Genomic DNA, 20,648 nt, shown 5'->3' on the forward strand with positions numbered 1-20,648 from the left:
CTGTTTCCCAGACTTCAGCCACTCACACACCACTTTCACAGTGTTTGCTACATTTACGTTCCCCCAGAATTGCTATCAACTTAATATTTTTCTATAAACCAAGTAATGGTTTTACTTAAAATTATCCTCATGCTAAGCAATGTCTTTTAGTCAAGTTTTAATGTGCTACTTTCAATTTTACTAAATATTTGACTAATACTCTTGAAATTAACTTTTTAAAATTAAAAAGTTGATCTCTGTGTCATGTTACACCACTAGTTGTTCACGTAACACACATTGGTATGCACTGCTCTAGACAGAAACTACAGTGACTTCTTTATTGTACACTGAGCATACTGTGCCTTTGAACCAGTTGTTTTCCTCCTCTTACCATGTCCTTTGCATTATCTGGTAAAGTTATTCCCTTCCTTTAGGGTTAACTTAACCCAAAGTTGCCTTCTCGTGGAAGCTTCCCCAAATCACTTAAAGCTAGATGTTTCTTCTCTGTATTCTAAAGCACTTTCTACCTACTTTCTACCTTTCTTCAGTATGACATTTATCACATTGTAGGGCCATACTGTGTACACGTCTGTCTCCCTTATGAAACTGAGTAGTCATCCAGGGGTTATCCCATTATCTAGGTCAGTACATAATAGATGCTCAATAAAAATATTTGTTAAACAAAAGAATGATAGGTATGCAGCCAAAGCTAAATTAATGATGTCACTTATAGCATGACTATCTCAGCACAATATTACTTTGGTTAAACAAAAGATGCCCCAAAGTCTCAAAGTATGGAAGATTCTCTACAATTATCAAATAAGACTAATAAAAAATTAAGTGATTGTGTTTTCTATATATGGCAGAAAGAACACAGAGCTTGAAGACCTGAGAAAAGAGTATAAAGTTACATTGGAAGTCAGTGTAAATTTTTTATAAGACTTTGCATGTAAGTTATTCCAGTTATTCTTTTTTAGGAATCCTCCATTTAATTATCACTAACTAATTGCAAATTTTAAAGATAAAAGTTAGGGAAGCAAATTTAAAATAAAGCAAAGGGTAATTAAAGCAGTGACCAAGCATTTGTTACCTGTGATGAAATGACCTCATTGAAAATTTAAAAAAGTTACTAATATGAAGCATACATGAATAACTGCTCCATACTAGCATCTCCATGTTACAATCAAGAAAATTCCCTTCTCCTGTTGCACTTTTCCAGCCTTCCAGAAGAATGAGTCAGAAAATGTTCTGGGTACAGTCATACATATGGGAGATTTTTTAATATTGCTTTTTAATCCCAGCGAGATAGTTATTCCCTCTTGTCCTTATTTTTCTTATATTTTTTATTTTGAATACTGCTTTATAAAGGGTCAAAATATAAGTTTTTTTATATTTTGCTTATACTGAAAATTATAATGCTTATACAAATAAAATCTTTGAATGCTTTTATAGGGATGGGGTCTCTCAGCAACTCCACAGAATGGGGCAAAGCATGGCACCGAAAAGTTAACAAGGCAAAAACAGCTGCTCTAAAGCTGCGCTGGGTGTTAATCAAACCATCTCCCGAATAGCAGGAAGGCTTATCTCAAACACCTTAATTTGCCCCCAAGGCCCTGTTTTTACCTTGATTTAACAATTCCCAGTGATAGCAATCTGTTGTCCTCATCCCACACAAGGCCTCAAGCTTGGGGTTCTGCTGCTCATACCAGCTTGCCTTCGGTAGCCTCTCAAGGAGAAAAGCTCCCCAGGAAGGAGATCGAGCTTTATTTTTATCCCAGTTAAAGTCCCTGTCCAATCCATTAACAGCTTTCATAACCTTGGTCCAGGGCATTTCCTGCAGAAGCTATAACCAGCTGGGGTTAATGAACTCTCCCTACCATTAATTCCTGGGAGAGGCCATTGGCCTGAATTGTTACTTAATTACTCTTCTGTGTACAGCTTCATAAAGCAATGAAATGCCTTCTTTCAGGAAGAAGGGAGACGGTAATGGGGGTCATCAGAGGCCATTAATTTTACAAATAGTTTATTGGAAACTACAGTATGTTAAGAAGTCACTCTGGCTCACAAATCAACTCAATGTGGTCCTTACTAAGTAGAGATCCAAAACTTCACAAGTTTCCGTGACTTGCATACACAAAAAGTTACAATGGTACAGAATCTTATCAAAGGTACATAGCTTCAGGTATGCAGAACTATATTCTTTAGATTCTGCAACTGATCATACCTTCCCCTCCAGCTCTTGTTCCTAAAGTTGGCAGAAAAGACTCAATAAAGCCAGTTTGAGATGTCATAAAATTTTCCAGTTTAAAATTCTCTTTCAGGTAATTTCTCAGTCTTTTAAGGAGATTCTCCCTCTCCAGAGTGCTGCTCTTTCCTAAGATGGTGGCAGGTACAAGGAAGAGCTAGGTACCCAGGAAGCATCACAGGAAAAGCTTTGGGTTTTCATGCCTTCCCTTCATGCTCCTAGATCTGCTGGACTCTGTGTCCACCTCAGCACAACTGGAGGGCTTCTCTTATCCACCAAGCTTCTTACCACATCTACACCCCACTTACGGGTCTGAGAATGCTCAGTCGCTTTTTGTGCACCACCCTAATTATACTTGCAACAACCCCCCCACCATACACAAAACACATATACACATTGCATTCACTCTTACCTCCTTCACCTGTTTATGTTTCCTCATGGCAGTGTCACCAAGCAAAAGAGTGTCACTGCCCAATGTGCTGGAAGCCAATACTATGACACAAGGTTTGTGAGGACAAAAAAAGGCTTTTTACTGTAGGTCTGCTAACAAGGACACAGGAATCCAACTCAAATCTGTCTCCCTGTGCTGACTTTCAGGCAGTACTTTTATTAGAAAAGGTTTAGGGAGTGGATTCTGGAATTAGCAAATGACTGGTAGAAGAAAAGGGAAGGTCTGGAAAGTCCTCAGGCATGCACGATTATCTCTTCATGCCTCCTTATGGGTCCCATGTGCAAATTCAGGGGAAATTAGTATAAAACATGCAGTGGAAATTCAAGCTGTGACATCAGTAAGCTTGTTCTGCACAGACTCCTGTTGGCCTTATTGGTTCCAACCAATTTCAGCCAGGTTTTTTGTTTTGAAATCTCTCAAATAGAGGGAGTTTCAGCATTTCAGCAAGTTGTTTATTTTCCTATCTGCTATTCTGCAAGCTCAAGAATTTCTGTTAGTCACTGGTTTCTTTAACTCTTTGGGGTATAGTTTCAGCAGTCTCCTCTTTTATCATATGAAGTAAAAATAATTTTATTTTATTGATTGTGTTACCAGTCCCCCCCCTCCCCCCACCCACACACACATCTTAGAATATAAACTTCATGAGGTCAAGGGCTTTTGGCTGCTTTTTTCACTCTTTCCCTCCAGTGCTTAGAACAGAGCCTAGAAGATACACATCGTGCTCATTCAGTGTTTCACTGTTTGTTGAATGAATGAGTAGTTAGTTGGCTACATGATGAAATTAGACTGCTGGCCAAAGGACCTAGACTTTCCATTTTAGTCACACTGAGGCAGGAAGAGAGCTTTATCTGCCAGAGAAATAAAAGATAGAGGTTGCCCCTTCAAACGGCCCAGAAATCAAATCCATTGAACCTACTGCTACCTAGGGCAGACTTGGTCATGAAATCCGCACACTTATCTAGGCTCTGGACTCTACACAAATGATGAGAAACCATTGCCACCCACCCCACTATGACATGTTGCCCCACCCATCCTATGTCAAAAGAAAAGTCATGACCTCTCAGAATGTTCTGAGATTCTATTGGATAGTTCCAGTGGAGAAAGATTAGACTCCTCAGAAGCTAATTGACTAGGGAAGGATCAGGAAGACAAGACACACCAGAAGGGGGAGGTAGAGTTTGTAGAAGAAATAAAGGGGAAAAAAAGAAACTAAGGGGAAGGGAGAGATAAATGATTTACATGTACTTGGTTTTCTGAGCCCTCTTTAATACTAAAAATCTTAATATCTGGAAATTCTGGCATAAGCCAAGATAGAGAGCAAAGATTATTTTTCAGGGCAGTTGTAAACCTACATCCATGCCCATGGAGCTTAATGGAAAGCAACTGGCCTAGAGCAAAAAGAGACTTATTGATTATCTCTATTTCTTTATATTGTCTTGTATAAACTTTCACAGGGTTTTATGTTGATAAACCATCTCTGACTATATCTATTAATAGGACATATATTCCAGCATTATCTCTGTATCCTGACTGTATCTTTAATAGGGTATAATCAGATCATGGGCAGAAGAATCAAAGGGCTGAGTTTTGTCATGGTTAAAATGTGGGGATTAGAGGGAGAAAATGAGTTCACTTAATTTGGTTTCTACTTTTTGGGACTCTTCTCTAGTTACTCTATTCATAAATGAACCCATTTTTCCAATTCATTAGATACATCTCTGTTGGCATTTTAGGGAATCTACAATGGAAGGACACAAGAAAGATCAGCTGGATTAAGTAGTCATGATTATGCAAAGCCATATCCAGAGACCAAGGTGTAAAGCAGGTTTGCTATTGACCCCTTTCCTCATCTTCCAGCCTCCTTCTCCCCTTCTACTCCTGTTACGCACCCACCTCCACACCCTACCCCAAGCATGCCATACCCTCCTGAAGTGATTACTGTAAATCCCCCATCCAAGCAAGCCCTTCCAAGATAGGACTTAACTTTCCAATATTATCCTTCATTCCTATCTAAAACAAAAGCCCCTGTGCCTCACTACACTAATTGTGGTTAATCAATTCAAACACAAACCAATGAATTAATTTACATTAGAAGAAAAAGAAAAATATATCAAGAGCCTCCCATGTACCCTTTCCAAAATACTCTAGAGTTACCATTATTTCATTTAAATTTACTTCAAAAAGATGTTTGCATTTTTTGAAAGCTCTGCCTAGAGCCTATGTGGGTGTGCTCAATGGAATGACTGTCATGGCAAAAATTTCAAACTTTGTAGCAGGCAAGTGAGGGAGAGGTGTTGAGGTGGGAGGAGGAAGGGAAAGACTGAAGCCCTCTCATGCTGGTGGAAACCCCTTGTGGCTCTGCAGAAAGCCAGGCCCAACCAGAAGTGATGTGCCAGGTGCTTAGATAAAAGTGTTCAATAAATGTGTACTGTATGAGCAGGTTTTCTGAATTGTTTATCTAACAAAAGATTGCCAAGAGAAACATTTCTCTTCAATGCAAGGGATTATTTAAAGAAGCAAAGCATCTTATGAAACCAGAGTGGAGGTGCACTATTAGATTGAGCACTTTGGATGAGAAAGCCTGGGAAAGACCCTTGCTGACTGAGCTGAGAATTATTGAAACAGTTGTAGAGCATGATGAAGAAACATAATTTTTCAAGAATGAAAATGGTATGCCCCCAGAGAGAGCAAGGTTAATAAACTAGATGTCTTCTAAATATCCTTTTTGGCCCAATGATTATTGATCTTGAGATAACTGGCCCTTGTTCATTTTGGGGGCTGAATCTATAGGTCGGAGAAAATGGAAATCTTAAGATTGGCTCAGTCAAAAAGAAACATTATCAGTTTGAACATGGACCTTGAAAGGGATATGCAGAGAATAGATGAAGCAAATCAGAAACTTCTTCTCAAAATCCAAGAGAGAGAAGATAAGATTCAGAGGTGAGTATTAAGGTTTCATGAGGGAAGTTCCCAATCCAAAGAAGAGGTGGAGGACCAAAACCAAAACTGAATTTTCCTGCTTGCTCTAGAGACCTCTATCTTGTGTGGCGAAAAGTTAATTCTTCATTCTTTGACATTTCTCTTGAACACTGAAGCACAGCAAGTTTCAAATAGTTTCCTAAAAGATGGAGTTGAGAGAACACTGGTGTGTTTGGCTTAGGAATCAGGCAGGTCTTCCTGCTTTATGGATTCAGTAAGGAAGAGTTTTCAGCTTGAGATTCATGTACACTGTCCCTGAAGTTCCCTTATATCTGATATCTGTGTTTTATCAGTTCTGAAACTGCCAAGCATGGGTCCTCATGGCATGTGCTTGTGTTGTCCAGGCTGGAAAGTGAAACCATTCAGATGGGGGACCTGGTGGAAGATGAAGAGTGGGAGAAGGAGAACCACACCACGATGGAAAGGGAAAGAGCTTTGCAGGAGCTGGAGGAAGAAACAGCCAGACTCGTAAGCAAGAAGTTGGGAAGAGCCATTTAATAGGTTGCATTCCTCATTCCATCCTTCATCAATTATCAGATAAGCTTGTCTCTCCTTTTTATACATGAAGAGTAGTCACCTCAAAAGTCATGATAGAATTTGTCCATGCATGGAAGGGGATGTGTCTGGCTTCTTGGGCAATGTTTAATCATTGGGAAGCCCTGCAGATGGGCATCTATATCCCTGTATTTCACCTGTGGTTTGATTTCAATATACACGTGACATTATGCAAATAAGGTCAAGTTACTGCAGGAAAATATAGCTGGGGTAAAATGGACAGCAATCAACTGAATAAGAACAGATGGAGTACAGAGGCAGATTTACACTGTTATTTCTCTCTCACAGGAAAGGAAGAATAAGACGTTGGTCCACAGTATAACAGAACTTCAACAAAAGGTGAGGTGGGGTACTTGTGTTCTCCAGTGCCCCCACAGCAGCTCCATTCATCAAAGAGGCAAGGTTTGGGGGAAGTGATCATAGAGGAACCCACCATAAGTCAGAGAGGCCTGTATGTGGAGTGCATACTACTCTCTAATCCACTCTCCTGAGGCCAAGATTCATGACCTAAATGTTATAGATTTTCTCTGCAAGCAAGAGGGGAAAGGAATGGTTGGAATATTTAGTAATCTCATGGGTTCTTCATTCTATCACCAGAAAATGGATTCCATCAGATACTCTGTTGAAGTCATTGACTGGAACCTTTGTGGTGAGAGGTTAATTTTACTTTCAACAGAGACCTTTTAAACAACAACAACAATAATTAACTTAATCCCCAAGGATTTCCTTTTTCTTGTCTAGCCATTTCCAATACCTCAATACCTCCTCAGAATACAGTGGGCTTCCAATGACTAGCTTACTCTCTAACCCATGAGTATAAAGTAGCCTTCTACTGTAGAGGGCTGTATCCCTGAGTAATCCAGCATGAATTAGGGGTTCAGGAAAGTACTCCTGCCTTGAGTGGACTCTAGCATCAGTGGCCAAGACTAGTGAGAAGAAGATGGAGGTAGAACAAAGATGTTTCCACAGGTCACCAAATATCTACCAAAGGACCATGTCCTGAAAAGTTTTGTAAAGGCCATAGTTACTAATCTCCACACACCAGAGAAAGTCTTTGCCTTCTATACCTGTTAATTTAGTATATTTTTTATTTGAAACTATAGCTTACAAGGAAATCACAAAAGATAACCAATTGTGAACAAAGCAGTCCAGATGGAGCCCTACAAGAGACAAAGGTAAATGAAAAAACAATCCTAAATGTGGTTGGGCTATGTAACCAGGAAAACAAGCTGTTAAGCTGGAAATCATTGTCAACGTTGTGACAAATTCTTGGTAGTTTTCCCCCATGTCAAGCTTAAGCTTGAGCCACTGAGTGCTGAATTCTTCTCTGCCCTTAGTAAGGAATGTCACTCTTTAGTCTTATTTATTGTTCTCTCTTCTGTTAGGAAGAGCAGGGCACAAATGCATATGTAACATTTGGGGCAGTTAAAGTCCCCAGTTTAAAGCCACAGCACATAATTTGGTGTGTGAAGTTGGGTAATTTAATTACTCCCTCTCAGCCTCAGTTTCAAGATTAAATGAAATTGTGTATAAAAAAATATCCTCTCCTTTTTTGGATGGCCGCAACTTCAAAAAGTTGCATAAGTTTTACGTTATTATTTAAAATTCTTGCTGAGGTGCATGTATGAATTCACAGAGGCTGAACTAGGATTTGTAAGTCTACTGAGTGCTCAGCAATTTATGTACCCTGTCATGGATTCCAATCTAGAAAAGGGTTCAATTAGTCACTCAACTATTTAGTGTGACCACTACCTGCTAAGCACATCATACTCTGCTTGGCATGTCTCTAATTGTGTTCCAGAGCTAAGAACCTGAGACCAACCACAACCTATTTGATGAGAGAGAGAGAGAAATTTTTTGCGTATACTCATGGGGTACAAGTGCCATTTTGCCAACACTGACATATTGTGTTGCAGAGACTTTTTCTTCAGAGAGCAGATAAATTTTTTTATTATTATACTTTAAGTTCTAGGGTACATGTGCACAACGTGCAGGTTTGTTGCATATGTATACATGTGCCATGTTGGTGTGCTGCACCCATTAACTCGTCATTTGATTTTTTTGACACCTTCTCTAGAATTACATCATTGTCTTTGCCTTATCTAACTTCTCTCTACCCTCTAAAGCCTGCACTTGGTTGTGTGTATGAAGCCTCTGAAGATTTGGATACATAGAAAATAGAAATAGAAAATGAAAGTATGGATAATTACTCCCCTATCTTCTGCTGGCCAATTTAGTTTTGATGACCACAAAAATAGGAAGTCTAAAGCCACCAAATAAGCTTGCTTGGCTGTGCTCATTCAGGTAAGTTATCTGGAAGAGAGAAATCAGGAAGAAATTGGAGCCAAAATTAGGAAGAGCTATAAAGACCCCTGACTGTACTTGCCATCTGATTGCAGTGGTCAGGACACTGATTTTCTTCCAAGATCAATTCTTTTTCCCCGAAAATAAGCCCAGCCAGAATTGAGTGGTGACACTTTAAGTCTGGCTGCACTCACTATGTCAGATGATAGAGAATAAAGTCTAGTGTTAGTCAGAATAATGGCCATTATTTTGCTGGCTAGCCCTAAAGAGTTCTAGAATATGTTTAATCCTTTGAACCACTCTTTGCCCACCTATTTTATTGAATTATCAGGTGATATCTCTAATTCTGTGAAATGTACAGAATCTCTTTTGCTTCTGTTCCTCTGGCATGCTAGTAATCAGTGCAGCAGCTTAATGGGGTGCCTAATTCAACCCATTGTGACTCACACCATTGGCTTGAAACTATATATATCCCTTAGCACATTTGGCTAACTGGTCCTGGATGTAACTGACTGAAGAGTGAAGCAACTCTCAGAAGAATCTGGATGTGAAATAATGGCACCTAGATCAAAGTGGGAACAGCAGAGCTGAAAAGGGAAGGAAGAATGGTCATGTCTGCTCTTCCACCAAATTATCTCCCAAATGCATCCATTCTTCTCTACCACTTCTGTTACTATTATCCTTTTGCAAGCCACCATAACCCCTTACCGGGACAACAGGAGTCACCTCTCAACCAGTCTCCCTGCTTCTACTCTCGTACCCAAACAATCCTTTTTTTCAGACACAGAAAACGCTATTCTCTAAAAACATGAATCAGATTGTGTCTTTAGACTTCAAGCCTCTCCTGCCTTCTCACTGCAATTAGAAGAACCGAAATCCTTTTAGAAGCCACAAGGCCCTGCACAATCTAGCCCCTGTCTACCTTATCCCACCTTGTCTCCTACCTACCAATTTCTCTTATGCTGTGGCCACACAACTCCTTCATACAAGCCAAATCTGTGATAACCTCATGGTCTTGGCCCTTGCCATACCCTTCACAGAGAACAGATTCCTTCCAAATTTCCATTTAGCTAGCATTTATCATTTAGGCTTTAGCTCAAGTATCATCACATCAGAGAGGCCTTTGCCAACCACCTACCACCTCCTCTCACACCACCACTACCATCACTATCTTTAAACATTAACGCTTTTGTTTCCTTCATAGCACATACCATTATTATGTAGATGTATTTGTTGTGTCTCCCTACTACAATGCCAGCTCCTACTACAATGTCCATCCTGTCTACTACTGTATCCTAAGTACTACCTCCTGCCTCCTGACACACACATGCTTCACTCCAGCATAGCGGCTAATATAGAATGGTCTTTTGCCAAGTATTGAAGGAAATAAAAGGGCGAGCAAGGCATACAGGCAGGGAGAAAGGAGTGAACAAACACCTTAGAGTCTGACCGACTATATTAAAAGGAAAAGGAAGAGTGAAGTTTTTCAAAACTGGTATTATTTTTAAGAGAAATGGCTAAGTAAGAGTAGGAAGCTCAGAATTGAAGTTTAGGGGTGAAGGTAGCACCAAATGAAGGCTAAAAGGTAAGGAGTATAAAAGAGCAAGTTTACCAAGCGGCTGCAAAGGGTGCTTGGTGGTTTAACTCCTCCATCAGGAGACGTGTGAAGTCGTGGCCCTGAGGCTCCTCACAGCTCCTGAGGCCACCTTGGTGACAGCATTCCATTCCTGCACAGCTTTTACCTTGCCGAGTTAGCAGTCTCTTTTGCTTTCTTTAGGCTAAGTTACAACAGCTGGAAGCTTCCTATGCACGCCAAGAGAAGGAGCTGCTCAAGGTAACAGCAGGAACTTCAATGTGACTTCTCCCCAAAAAGGGAAATGTGATCTTTGGTCAGACAATCTATTTCTCAAATGGTTGATTTACATTAAGGTTCCAGATCCAAGACACGATGGGGCTAGGGAGGGGTAAAGAAAAGGAAAATAAGCACAATCCCTGAGGTTACTTTCTCTTCAACTTTTTTTTTTTACAGAATACACGCTACAGTTTGTATCTCACAAATATTAGTATCTATCTATTCCTCTCCCAACTGCCCCCAAATTCCACCTTTGACCAATAACTCCCACTTAGCTTATTTACCCTAAAAAAGGGAAATACATTTATCTGTACAGCAAAAAAGAAAACATATTTAGAACAATTAGAAAACCACATTTAGGAGCTGGGATCCAAGAGGAAACAAGTATGCTTGTGTTCTTATAGCAATTTACTGAAATATATTTACAACCAAATTTTGATTTCCCAGGTAATGAAGGAATATGCATTTGTGACCCAGCTCTGTGAAGATCAAGCCCTCTACATAAAGGTAGTGCTTCTTGGTAAAGGGATAGCAAAGGGTTTATTAAGGTACAGGATGAAATAGAACCAGGGTTTTCAAAGAATACTGTCCAGAGCAATTTCAACAGTTCAAGGTGGCACTACTAGGAGACTTTAAGGTCATCAGCACCCCACCTCACTACCAATATCACTCTATTTGTCATTGTCTCCCCGGGAATTCCTGCCCTGCTGTCCCACTCTCTGTGCTGTTAAGTTAATAATTTACACTTCTGCTATTCATAATGTCAATGATGCCCAGAAACCTATCCAGTGGTAAGGCATAGTGAGCGATCAATAGTAGTGGTGGGGTGAGGTTTATGAAAGCAGAGAAGGTGGCAGTGGGAATACCAAGCATTCATGGTATCGCGTAATAACAAGTGCTTATTATGCTTAGAAAAATTATAAATCTTCTAAGTAGTAACTGTGGCTTCCTTTGTTTCTCTTTGAAGAAGTACCAGGAAACGTTGAAGAAAATAGAAGAAGAACTAGAGGCTCGGTTCCTTGAGAGAGAAGTGTGAGCTTTGGCAAAGGAACATGCTGGTTTTGGTAGAAACTCCATCTCAGCCTGAGTCAGAGCAAACAGTTCTCAGACCAATTTCTATTTGGAATTCAATGAGTCCCAATACCACATTTCTTTGCTCTCTGTTAGTGATCTGGTTGACCCTGGTAGATCACACCAACTTAAAACTTCCAGTCATCCTCCCATCCTTCTAAAAAGACCACAGAAACACATCTCCCTTCATAATTTTATCACATTATCACATTATTATTCGGGTTGATATTAAGAGTAAACACATGTACTTTCAAAAGAGTTGGTGGTCAGTCACCTTGATAAGTAGGGTATTCCTTATTTAGCACAAAAAGGCATTTTAATTAATACTATCCTCACTTCCCCCAAATATATGGACACCCAACCATATGGGATAGGCATGAAACTAATCTCTAGACTCATACTACAGCTACCACATTATATAAATCAACTGTACACTGTATTGAACTACGAACATTTAAAATTAGAAATTATAAAGGGAAAGCACTCCTCAAAATACACTGAGTTTGTCAAGAGTCTAAATGGTGAGAAATCCAAACCAAAAACCTCATCTCCATTTCTTGATCCCCTTTGTAAGTTAAATCTTAATGCAGTCAAGAAATATTTCTATTTATGAAATATTTTTAAATCGTTAGAACAAAAACAAGAGATCAAAACTGCATATAGCCTCTATGTATATATATAGTCCAGGATCCTAGGACTTGTAGGTCCTTGCTCCTAAAAGACACCTTCAAGTCACTCAAGATCCCTGCTGAACATTGGTTTATGGCTTGACTGTTAAGCCAAGATTCTAGAACAGGTTGCCTAGTAGAATTATCTGCGCTAGTTAGTAGGTAAAACTAACTACATATGGCAATTGAGTGCATAAAAGATGTACTCAACTGAGGAAATTAATTTTAACTTTAATTAATTTAAATAGCTATAGGTAGACAGTAGTTACAATATTGGACAGTACAGATTTAGAATATAAAGCTTTTTTAAAATAACCATAGTGTAGTATGAATATTTTAGTGCACTTTGTTCAATTTCTGTCCTGGCTGTTATCTTCATAGATCAAAACTCGTGAGCATGAACCCTGTGGGAAAAGAGCATACCAGCCAAAATAATAAGGTAAACACTCCAGTCTCTCTTCAGCTCCTCACAGTGTCATTGCCTTTCAAAGACATCTCCAGCAAACTATAAGGCACCAAATATATACCCAATCTTGCCATGCGCATTTTCCAAGAACAGTACCAGCTATAATTACAGAGCATTCCAACCCTAAACAAACAAACTAGACTCTAAGGAACAATCTACTTTCTTCTCATTCAGCCATACAAATAACAGGCTCTCAAAAAACTAGCCGAAGACCTAAGAGAACTCAGAATGGAAGCAAGAAGCAACCTTAATTGAGGGTATGCTCTATAGAAAGAGGCCAATACAGGGCACATACACCACCTCTTCCATCTCCTACAATCACAGTACTCTTTCCTAATGATCTTGACATGGTCCCTAATCTCTCACAACACAGAGCACCCACCATCTGTCATCATCTAGTCAGAATTGGCCTGTGAGTTAAAACATAGAAAGCTATTCCTTCTTTATGACAGAGTTTCAGTGTCTGTTCATATTTAACATAGCCAAGCCACCAGCACACATGTAAAGGTCTGAAGGAAACAGAACAATTTCATACAGAGCACCAATCCTCTTGGCCTGCCTGATGTCTTGTGGCAGCAAGGATAAAAGGTTAAAGTTAAACTTTGGTTGGGCTTTAATTTTGTAATTTATATTGGCTTTAGAGTCCAGGTTGACAAACATCAGAAATTACAGATAATCAAGATAAATACTCAGAAAAGAGAACTAATCACTTCCTTAAAAGCAAATATCAAATATTGGCCATTGTGCTTGGGTCATCCAAATGTTTGGATATATGTTAGGCCATGTCCATGGTTCTTAGAGTACTGAACAAGTCATTCTGGCCCCGAAGCTTGCATATTCTGCTTAGTAAACAAAATCCCTGAAATTAACTCGACCCACTTCTGTAGAACCAAGTTTTTGACATCTCCAATGTGTCCTACCATCTCTCCCCACAGCTCATCAAAATATTCATTCTAACTATGTATCAGAGGAAAAAAATAAAGTTGTCTACATCAAGCTCATCAGGGTCCCATGATGGTTCAATGACCTAGTGATGTCTAAGCAGCTTTGGAGAGAGGATGCCTGAGAACTGACTGTTTGGCAGGCCATGTAATCTTACTCAAACTATAGATCAAAATTTGTAATCCTAAAAGTTTATTTCTAATTCAAATTCTGTGAGCCTCATTTCCACAGCTCTAATTTTTTTTAGTAGAAAGATGAAGTCTCAGGTTGTTGTTCAGGCTGGTCGTGAACTCCTGGGCTCAAGGGTTCCTCCCACCTCAACCTCCCAAGTAGCTAGGACTACAGGCACCCACCACCATGCCTGGCTTGCTCTAAAATGTGATCATAATTCCTCTTTTTATCTCACAAGGAAGGTTAAAGGACAATGAAATAACTGAGAAAATATTTTGAAATAAGAATGCCACAGAAATACAGGACATAGCCTCATCTTTAGATTTATTTTTTTCTTCAACTTTTAAGTTCAGGGGTACATGTGCAGGATGTGCAGGTTTGTTACATAGGTAAACGTGTTCCATGGTGGTTTGCTGCACAGATCATCCCATCACCTAGGTATTAAGCCCAGCATCTATTAGCTATTCTTCCTGATGCTCTCCCTCCCACTACCTCAACCCCACTGACAAGCTCCAGTGTGTGTTGTTCCCCTGCATGTGTCCATGTGTTCTCATCATTCAGCTCCCACTTATAAGTGAGAACATGCAGTGTTTGGGTTTCTGTTCTTGGATTAGTTGGCTGAGTAAAATAGCTTCCAATACCACCCATGTCCCTGCAAAGGACGTGATGTCATTCCTTTTTATGGCTGCATAGTATTCCATGATGTATATGTATCACATATTCTTTATCCAGTCTATCATTGATGGGCACTTAGGTTGATTCCATGTCTTTGCTACTGTGCACAGTGCTGCAATGATATTTGTGTGCATGTGTCTCTATGATAGAATGATTTATATTCCTTTGGGTATATACCCAGTAATGACATTGCTGGGTCAAATGGTATTTCTGCCTCTAGGTCTCTAAGGAATTGCCACACTGTCTTCCACAATGGTTGAACTAATTTATACTCCCACCAACAATGTAAAAGCATGCCTTTTTCTCTGCAACCTCACCAGCATCTGTTGTTGTTTGACTTTTTAATAATAGCAATACTGACTGGTGTCAGATGGTATTTCATTGTGGTTTTGATTTGCATTTCTCTAATGATCAGTAATGTTGAACTTTTTTTGTATGTTTGTTGGCTGTATGTATGTCTTCTTTTGAGAAGTGTCTGTTCATGTTCTTTGCCCACTTTTTAGTGAGGTTGTTTTTTTCTTGTAAATTTGTTTAAGTTCCTTGTAGATTCTGGGTATTAGACATTTGTCAGATGCATAGTTTTCAAAAATTGTTTCCTATTCTGTAGGTTGTCTGCTCACTCTGATGATAGTTTATTTTCCTGTGCAGAAGCTCTTTAGTTTAAGTATATCCCACTTGTCTAATTTTGCTTTTATTGCAATTGCTTTTGACATTTTCATCAAGAAATCTTTGCCCATGCCTATGTCCATCATATTGCCTAGATTTTCTTCTAGGGTTTTTACTATTTTGGGTTTTACATTTAAGTCTATAATCCACCTTGAGTTAATTTTTGAATATTATGTAAGGAAGCAGTCCAGTTTCAATTTTCTGTGTATGGGTAGCCAGTTTTCCCAGCACCATTTATTGAATAGGGAGTCCTTTCCCCATTGTTTGTTTTTGTCAGGTTTGTTGAAGATCAGATGGTTGTAGGTGAGCAGTCTTATTTCTGAGTTTTCTATTTCATTGGTCTATGTGTCTGTTTTTGTACTAGTACCATGCTGTTTTGGTTACTGTAGCCTTGTAATATAGTTTGAAGTCAGGTAGCGTGATACCTCCAGCTTTGTTCTTTTTGCTTAGGATTGTCTTGGCTATTAGAGCTCTTTTTGGTTCCATATGAATTTTAAAACCATTTTTTTCTAAGTCTGTGAGAAATGTCAATAGTAGTTTAATGTGAATAGCATTGAATCTAGAAATAATTTTGGACAGTATGGCCATTTTCATGATATTGATTCTTTCTATCCATGAACATGGAATGTTTTTCCATTTGTTTGAGTCCTCTCTGATTTCTTTCAGTGGTGGTTTGTAGTTCTCCTTGAAGGAGTCTTTCACTTCCCTTGTAAGCTGTATTCCTAGGTATTTTATTTTTTTGTAGCAATTGTGAATGGGAGTTCATTCATGATTTGGCTCTCTGCTTGACCGTTGTTGGTGTATAGGAATGCTGTGACTTCTGCACATTGAGTTTGTAGCCTGAGACTTTGCTGAAGTTGCTCAAGATGCTTTTGGGCTGCGATGATGGGGTTTTCTAGGTATAGGATCATGTCACCTGCAAACAAAGATAATTTGACTTCCCTTTTCCTATTTGAATAGCCTTTATTTCTTTCTCTTTACTGATTGCCCTGGCCAGAACTTCCAATGCTATGTTGAATAGGAGTGGTGAGAGAGGGCATCCTTGTCTCCTGCCAGTTTTCAAGGGGAATGCTTCCAGCTTCTTCCTATTTGGTATGATATTGGCTGTGGATTTGTCATATATGACTCTTATCATTTTGAGGTATATTCTTTCAATACCTAGTTTATTGAGAGTTTTTAACATTAAGGGATGTTGAATTTTATCAGAGGCCTTTTCTGCATCTATTGAGCTAATCATGGGTTTTTGTTTTTAGTTCTGTTTATGTGATGGATTATATTTATTGATTTGTGTATGTTGAACCAACCTTGCATCCCAGGGATGAAGCCAAACTTGTTCACTCATCTTTAGATTTTTATAGCTTTTAAGACTTATCTCTTAAGATATGTTTATATAGTTTTCTTAGCCTATAAGCTTCTGTAAGGGTTACTGGCTGAGCAGAAGATAGAATGGTATAGTTGAGAGAGCCAAGAACATGGAGTCAGAGAATCCAGGTTCCAGGACCAATCCTGCCACTAACTTAGCTATGTGACCTTGGGCAACATACTTTGCCTTTCTGTGCCTTAGTTTAGTCATATAAATATGTAAAAAGGTAGGACAAATAACAATAATAATAAATATATTTTAAAATTTTGGCCTGAAAATTATATGTGTTTATGCATATAAAAAGAATTTGTTAAAGTTATCTAAATAACATATAACTAATGGCTCACTAAATATTATTGGACAATGATAATAGCCTCCAGAAATTGCTTATTTATCAATATCCTTTCTTCTTCCAGGGTACTCCTACCCAAAAGACAGCAACATTATTCAGTAAAAAGTAAGTAAAATATCTTCAAGTAAACTTCCTATAAAATTGGGAGCCCTATTTAGCTATCCTGGCAGAGGGAAAAGTCTAGACAAGGAGAACATTGTACATGCATGTGCACACACACACACACAAGTCAGCAAACTAATGTCTTTGTATTTCTCAATTCTAATGTTATGACTTACTTGTTTAAAGGTAATTAATAATCTCAACTTTCCATTATTAAAAATCAACAGCCTTGTGGTATTAAGAAATACAAATTTGATTATGTAAAAGAGATGTGGCAAATCTCTTATTTACTGCCTTTTCCCTTTAACAATTTGGGTTAGCTTGATGTATCTGGTTTCCTAGCAGCATTGGTAGATTAGAATGAAGACTGTCACATGCTAGTATACCACGGCCTAATAAGAGATAGAAGAGAGACAAGCATTATGAGAAAGAGCATCTAACAGTAACCAACACATAATGGTTGCTTGAAAATACTTGTTAAATTGAATAAAAATTTAAGATTCAAACACCTGAGTACATACTCATCCTGAGGGAATCACTGTGATAGCAAAGTAAAATTGGTATTCATGAAGCTCCTACATTTTCAAGAAAAGGTCAAATTATATTCAATATAATCTGTTTAAGAAGGCATAAAGAAACATATATTCAAAATGGTATGAAATATGATTTAGAGAGAGTTCCATCAAAATGTTTAACATAAAATTATTGGTGCTTAAAGGTCAGCTCCAACTGTCTAGAAAATTTGCTTAAGTAGAATACCCCTTCATACCAGATAAATGAAATATTACATCTTTTAATATTCCTAAATACAATATTCCTGAAACAACTAGCAGAATTTTCTCTAGAACTCCTAGTTTGTTCTCTTGTACTCCAACCCAAGGGCCCACCATGGAATTGACTGTGTGGATTTCTAGAATAAGGACTGTCTGCCTAAAGAGACTGGATATCCTGAAGGAAATCTTAGAAAAGAGATCCTGAAAGTCTAGCTAATCATGTCAAACTATAAATGTCTTTCCTCTCATTCTGCTTCAACATCTTGTGGGGCACTGGTACATTGGGCACTAACTCAAGAGACAAGAAAACTAGGCTACTCCTAGGATTTTCCCTGGGAATGCAATCCCAAAACCTTCTAATGCGTATTGGCTCAAATTTCATGGAGAGTGGTGGGAAGATTTGTCAAGGGCTTCTGATTCTAATTTTGACCAAGGTGATGTACTGAAATGAGTGCTGGCTCCTGTCACCAAGATCAGCCATAGCAGCAAACTTGAGAAAAGTAGAGGGGAAGAGGCTGTTTTTGACCTTTAAGGGTGAATAGTGAATTTGTCCTGGGGCAGAGGCATCCCAAAACAGCTGGTTAAGAATAATACCGGAAAGAAATGGGGAAGGTTTCCTCATGCAAATCATATTAAAGCCATAAGGCCTAAATAACTCATCAGTTGAAAGAAAAAAAAATCAAGACCACCATAAGGTTTGTAAAAAATTATTACAAAATGTTACAGATAACATGAATGGAAGAAGACAACATAATCATGGATAGAAACTCATATCAAAAAAGTAAGAATTGTCTCCAAATGATTAATAAATTCAACTCAATTTCAGTCAGACTCTCCAAATTGTTTTTCATGGAATTGAATAAAATAATTTTAAAATATACTCTATATGGAAGAATAAAGGGTCAAGAATAACCCGGACAGTTTTAAAGAGCAGCGAGTGGGGAACATGCCCTTCCAGATATCAGGACTTACTATGACGCTATAGTAATTATTATAGTGTGGTATTGGGACAGGAATAGGAAAACTGCCTAGTAGAATGGAACAAAGAGTTCAGAAATTGTGCACATAGCAAACTTTGGTATGTGACAGTGACTGCATGTCAAAGGAAAAGGCAGAACGAACTGTTCAATAAGAACAGCAGGGAAAAAACTGGTTATCTATATGAGATTGGATCACTAAATACAGTATATACAAAAGGCAAGCCCAGATGTGTTAAAGATGTAAATGCTAAAAAAAAAAATCTTTAAAATTCTGTATTATTTTCTATGCTACATAATAAATTACCCCCAAAACTTAGTGACTTCAAAGAACAAACATTTATTAGCACAGTTTCTGTGGGCCAAGTGGTACTAGCCAAGTGGTTCTAGCTAGTATCTGTCAGGAAGTTGCAGTTAGGATGTTGACCAAAATTGCAGTCATTAGAAGGTTTGGCTGGAGGTAGAAGTTATATTTCCAAGGTAACTAACTCGCACATCTGGCAAGCTTTTTCTGGTGGTTGACACAAAGTCTCAGTTCCTCACTGCATGGACCCTTCCATAAAGCCGCTTGAGTGTCCTGACAACACGACTGCTGTCTTCCTCCAAACGGTGTGCAGGAAACTGCAATACCTTTATGGTGTAATCTAGGAAGCTGCACTACATACTGTGACTTTCACCATATTCCATTCTTTAAAAGTAAGTTATTAAATCCAGCCCAAACTCCAGTGGAGGGGAATACTCTTGAAAGAAGGAGTAACAAAGAATCTGTAGACATATTTTTAAATTAACATAGACTTTTAATAAAAAATATAAGTATCTTTCAGGTCTTGGGATAGGGAATTTTTTTAAAAAGGACACAGAAAGCATTGATCCTAATTAAAAAAAGATGGACAAACTAGACCCTATTAAAATTGAGAATATTTTTCTTTAACATCTTAGAGCAAGTGAAAATTATGAAGTTGGGAGGATACATAACAATACACATAATGGAAAAGGATTGATATCAAGAACGTAAAACAAACTCTTACAAATAAATAAGAAAAGCTCAAACTACCTTGTCGATAAATGGGCAAGAAGAAACACCTAAAACCAATAAACCTGTAACAGATGTTCGCATCATTGCTCATCAGGGAAATGCATATTGAAGCCACAGAGAGAGATTATTTTACACCCATTTGATCAGCAAAAGTGTTTAAATCTCATAATATCAAGTGTTGGAGAGGATATGGGTCCACAGAAACCTATACCTTGCTAGAGGGTTATAAACCAATGAAACCGTTTTGAAAAACAACTTGCCAAAACAAAACCAAAAATAAACAAAACAAAAAATCAGAGAACAAAATTATCTTAGTGATAAATGCTACCAAGAAAATAAAACATGGTAATGGACAGAGAATAACCAATAGGCCAGAACATGGGAGGGGGAGCTGCCATTATAAAGGGTTGTCAGGAAAGGGGGTGATAATCCATTTGAATATCAATTAGGAGCCAGATATGCATTCAGGTATGATTTATTTTTTTGTTTCAAGTTTTCTAACTTTCTGGTTAACAGTTTCATGGCATTCTCTTTTTAGGATTTTTTGCTGTCTCTTTTTCATCACTCTATTTTTCATCAGACTGCTGAGCTACATGTTTTTTCATGTAAGATTCATAAATCCAGATCTCCTCGTCAATGTACTGCCCAAGGTACTGAGCAGGAGCACCTTGTGGAAGCTCAGATGCTTCTTCTTTCCATCTCTCACACTTGAGACAGAGGACATGTTACCCCACTGATTCCCCAAGAAATATCCTTGAGCGACAGAAGGGAAGTGGGATCCGAGCCTGTAGAAGGGAGGCATGAAACTTGCGGCGGAAAGAGATTTGCTTCAGTTTTTTCCTCACCATTTGCCTGTTTGACTACCTTCTGTCACCACGTCATCTTTCCAGGATTAACCTTGACCAGTAAAAAGCTCTGTAATAGATTTATGTGGCTCTGTGGATCAGCTGAATAGTACTTGATAGTAAACAAATTTGACCATTTGGGGAATTATATAGATGCTAAGAAAAGTTAATTGATA

At 38.5% G+C, this 20,648-nt stretch overlaps 1 protein-coding gene and 1 long non-coding RNA gene across 5 annotated transcripts in view; one reads left to right on the top strand and one right to left on the bottom strand.

Annotated features, from left to right (window-relative positions):
- LOC134738281 (uncharacterized) overlaps positions 1 to 20,648 on the bottom strand; it is a 235,776-nt gene that overhangs the window by 90,288 nt on the left and 124,840 nt on the right. The window lies entirely within an intron of this gene.
- TMCO5A (transmembrane and coiled-coil domains 5A) lies at positions 3,711 to 20,552 on the top strand. 4 transcript variants are annotated; one of them, XM_054451923.1, is made up of 13 exons: positions 3,711 to 3,846; positions 4,409 to 4,500; positions 5,177 to 5,367; positions 5,466 to 5,615; positions 5,999 to 6,122; positions 6,498 to 6,548; positions 7,313 to 7,384; positions 10,291 to 10,347; positions 10,813 to 10,872; positions 11,333 to 11,397; positions 12,486 to 12,543; positions 16,804 to 16,844; positions 20,166 to 20,552. In XM_054451923.1, exons 3-13 carry the CDS (start codon positions 5,348 to 5,350, stop codon positions 20,362 to 20,364), a joined length of 897 nt encoding a protein of 298 aa, XP_054307898.1. In that variant the 5' UTR covers positions 3,711 to 3,846; positions 4,409 to 4,500; positions 5,177 to 5,347; the 3' UTR covers positions 20,365 to 20,552. The 4 variants fall into 4 exon arrangements, with proteins under 4 accessions (XP_054307898.1, XP_054307902.1, XP_054307900.1 ...); XM_054451927.1 differs by lacking the exon at positions 20,166 to 20,552 and adding an exon at positions 18,341 to 18,438 and having other exon boundaries at positions 3,713 to 3,846; XM_054451924.1 differs by having other exon boundaries at positions 3,748 to 3,846; positions 4,386 to 4,500.

The sequence above is a fragment of the Pongo pygmaeus genome, chromosome 16 (assembly GCF_028885625.2).
Source record: "Pongo pygmaeus isolate AG05252 chromosome 16, NHGRI_mPonPyg2-v2.0_pri, whole genome shotgun sequence".
Classification (NCBI taxonomy): domain Eukaryota; kingdom Metazoa; phylum Chordata; class Mammalia; order Primates; family Hominidae; genus Pongo; species Pongo pygmaeus.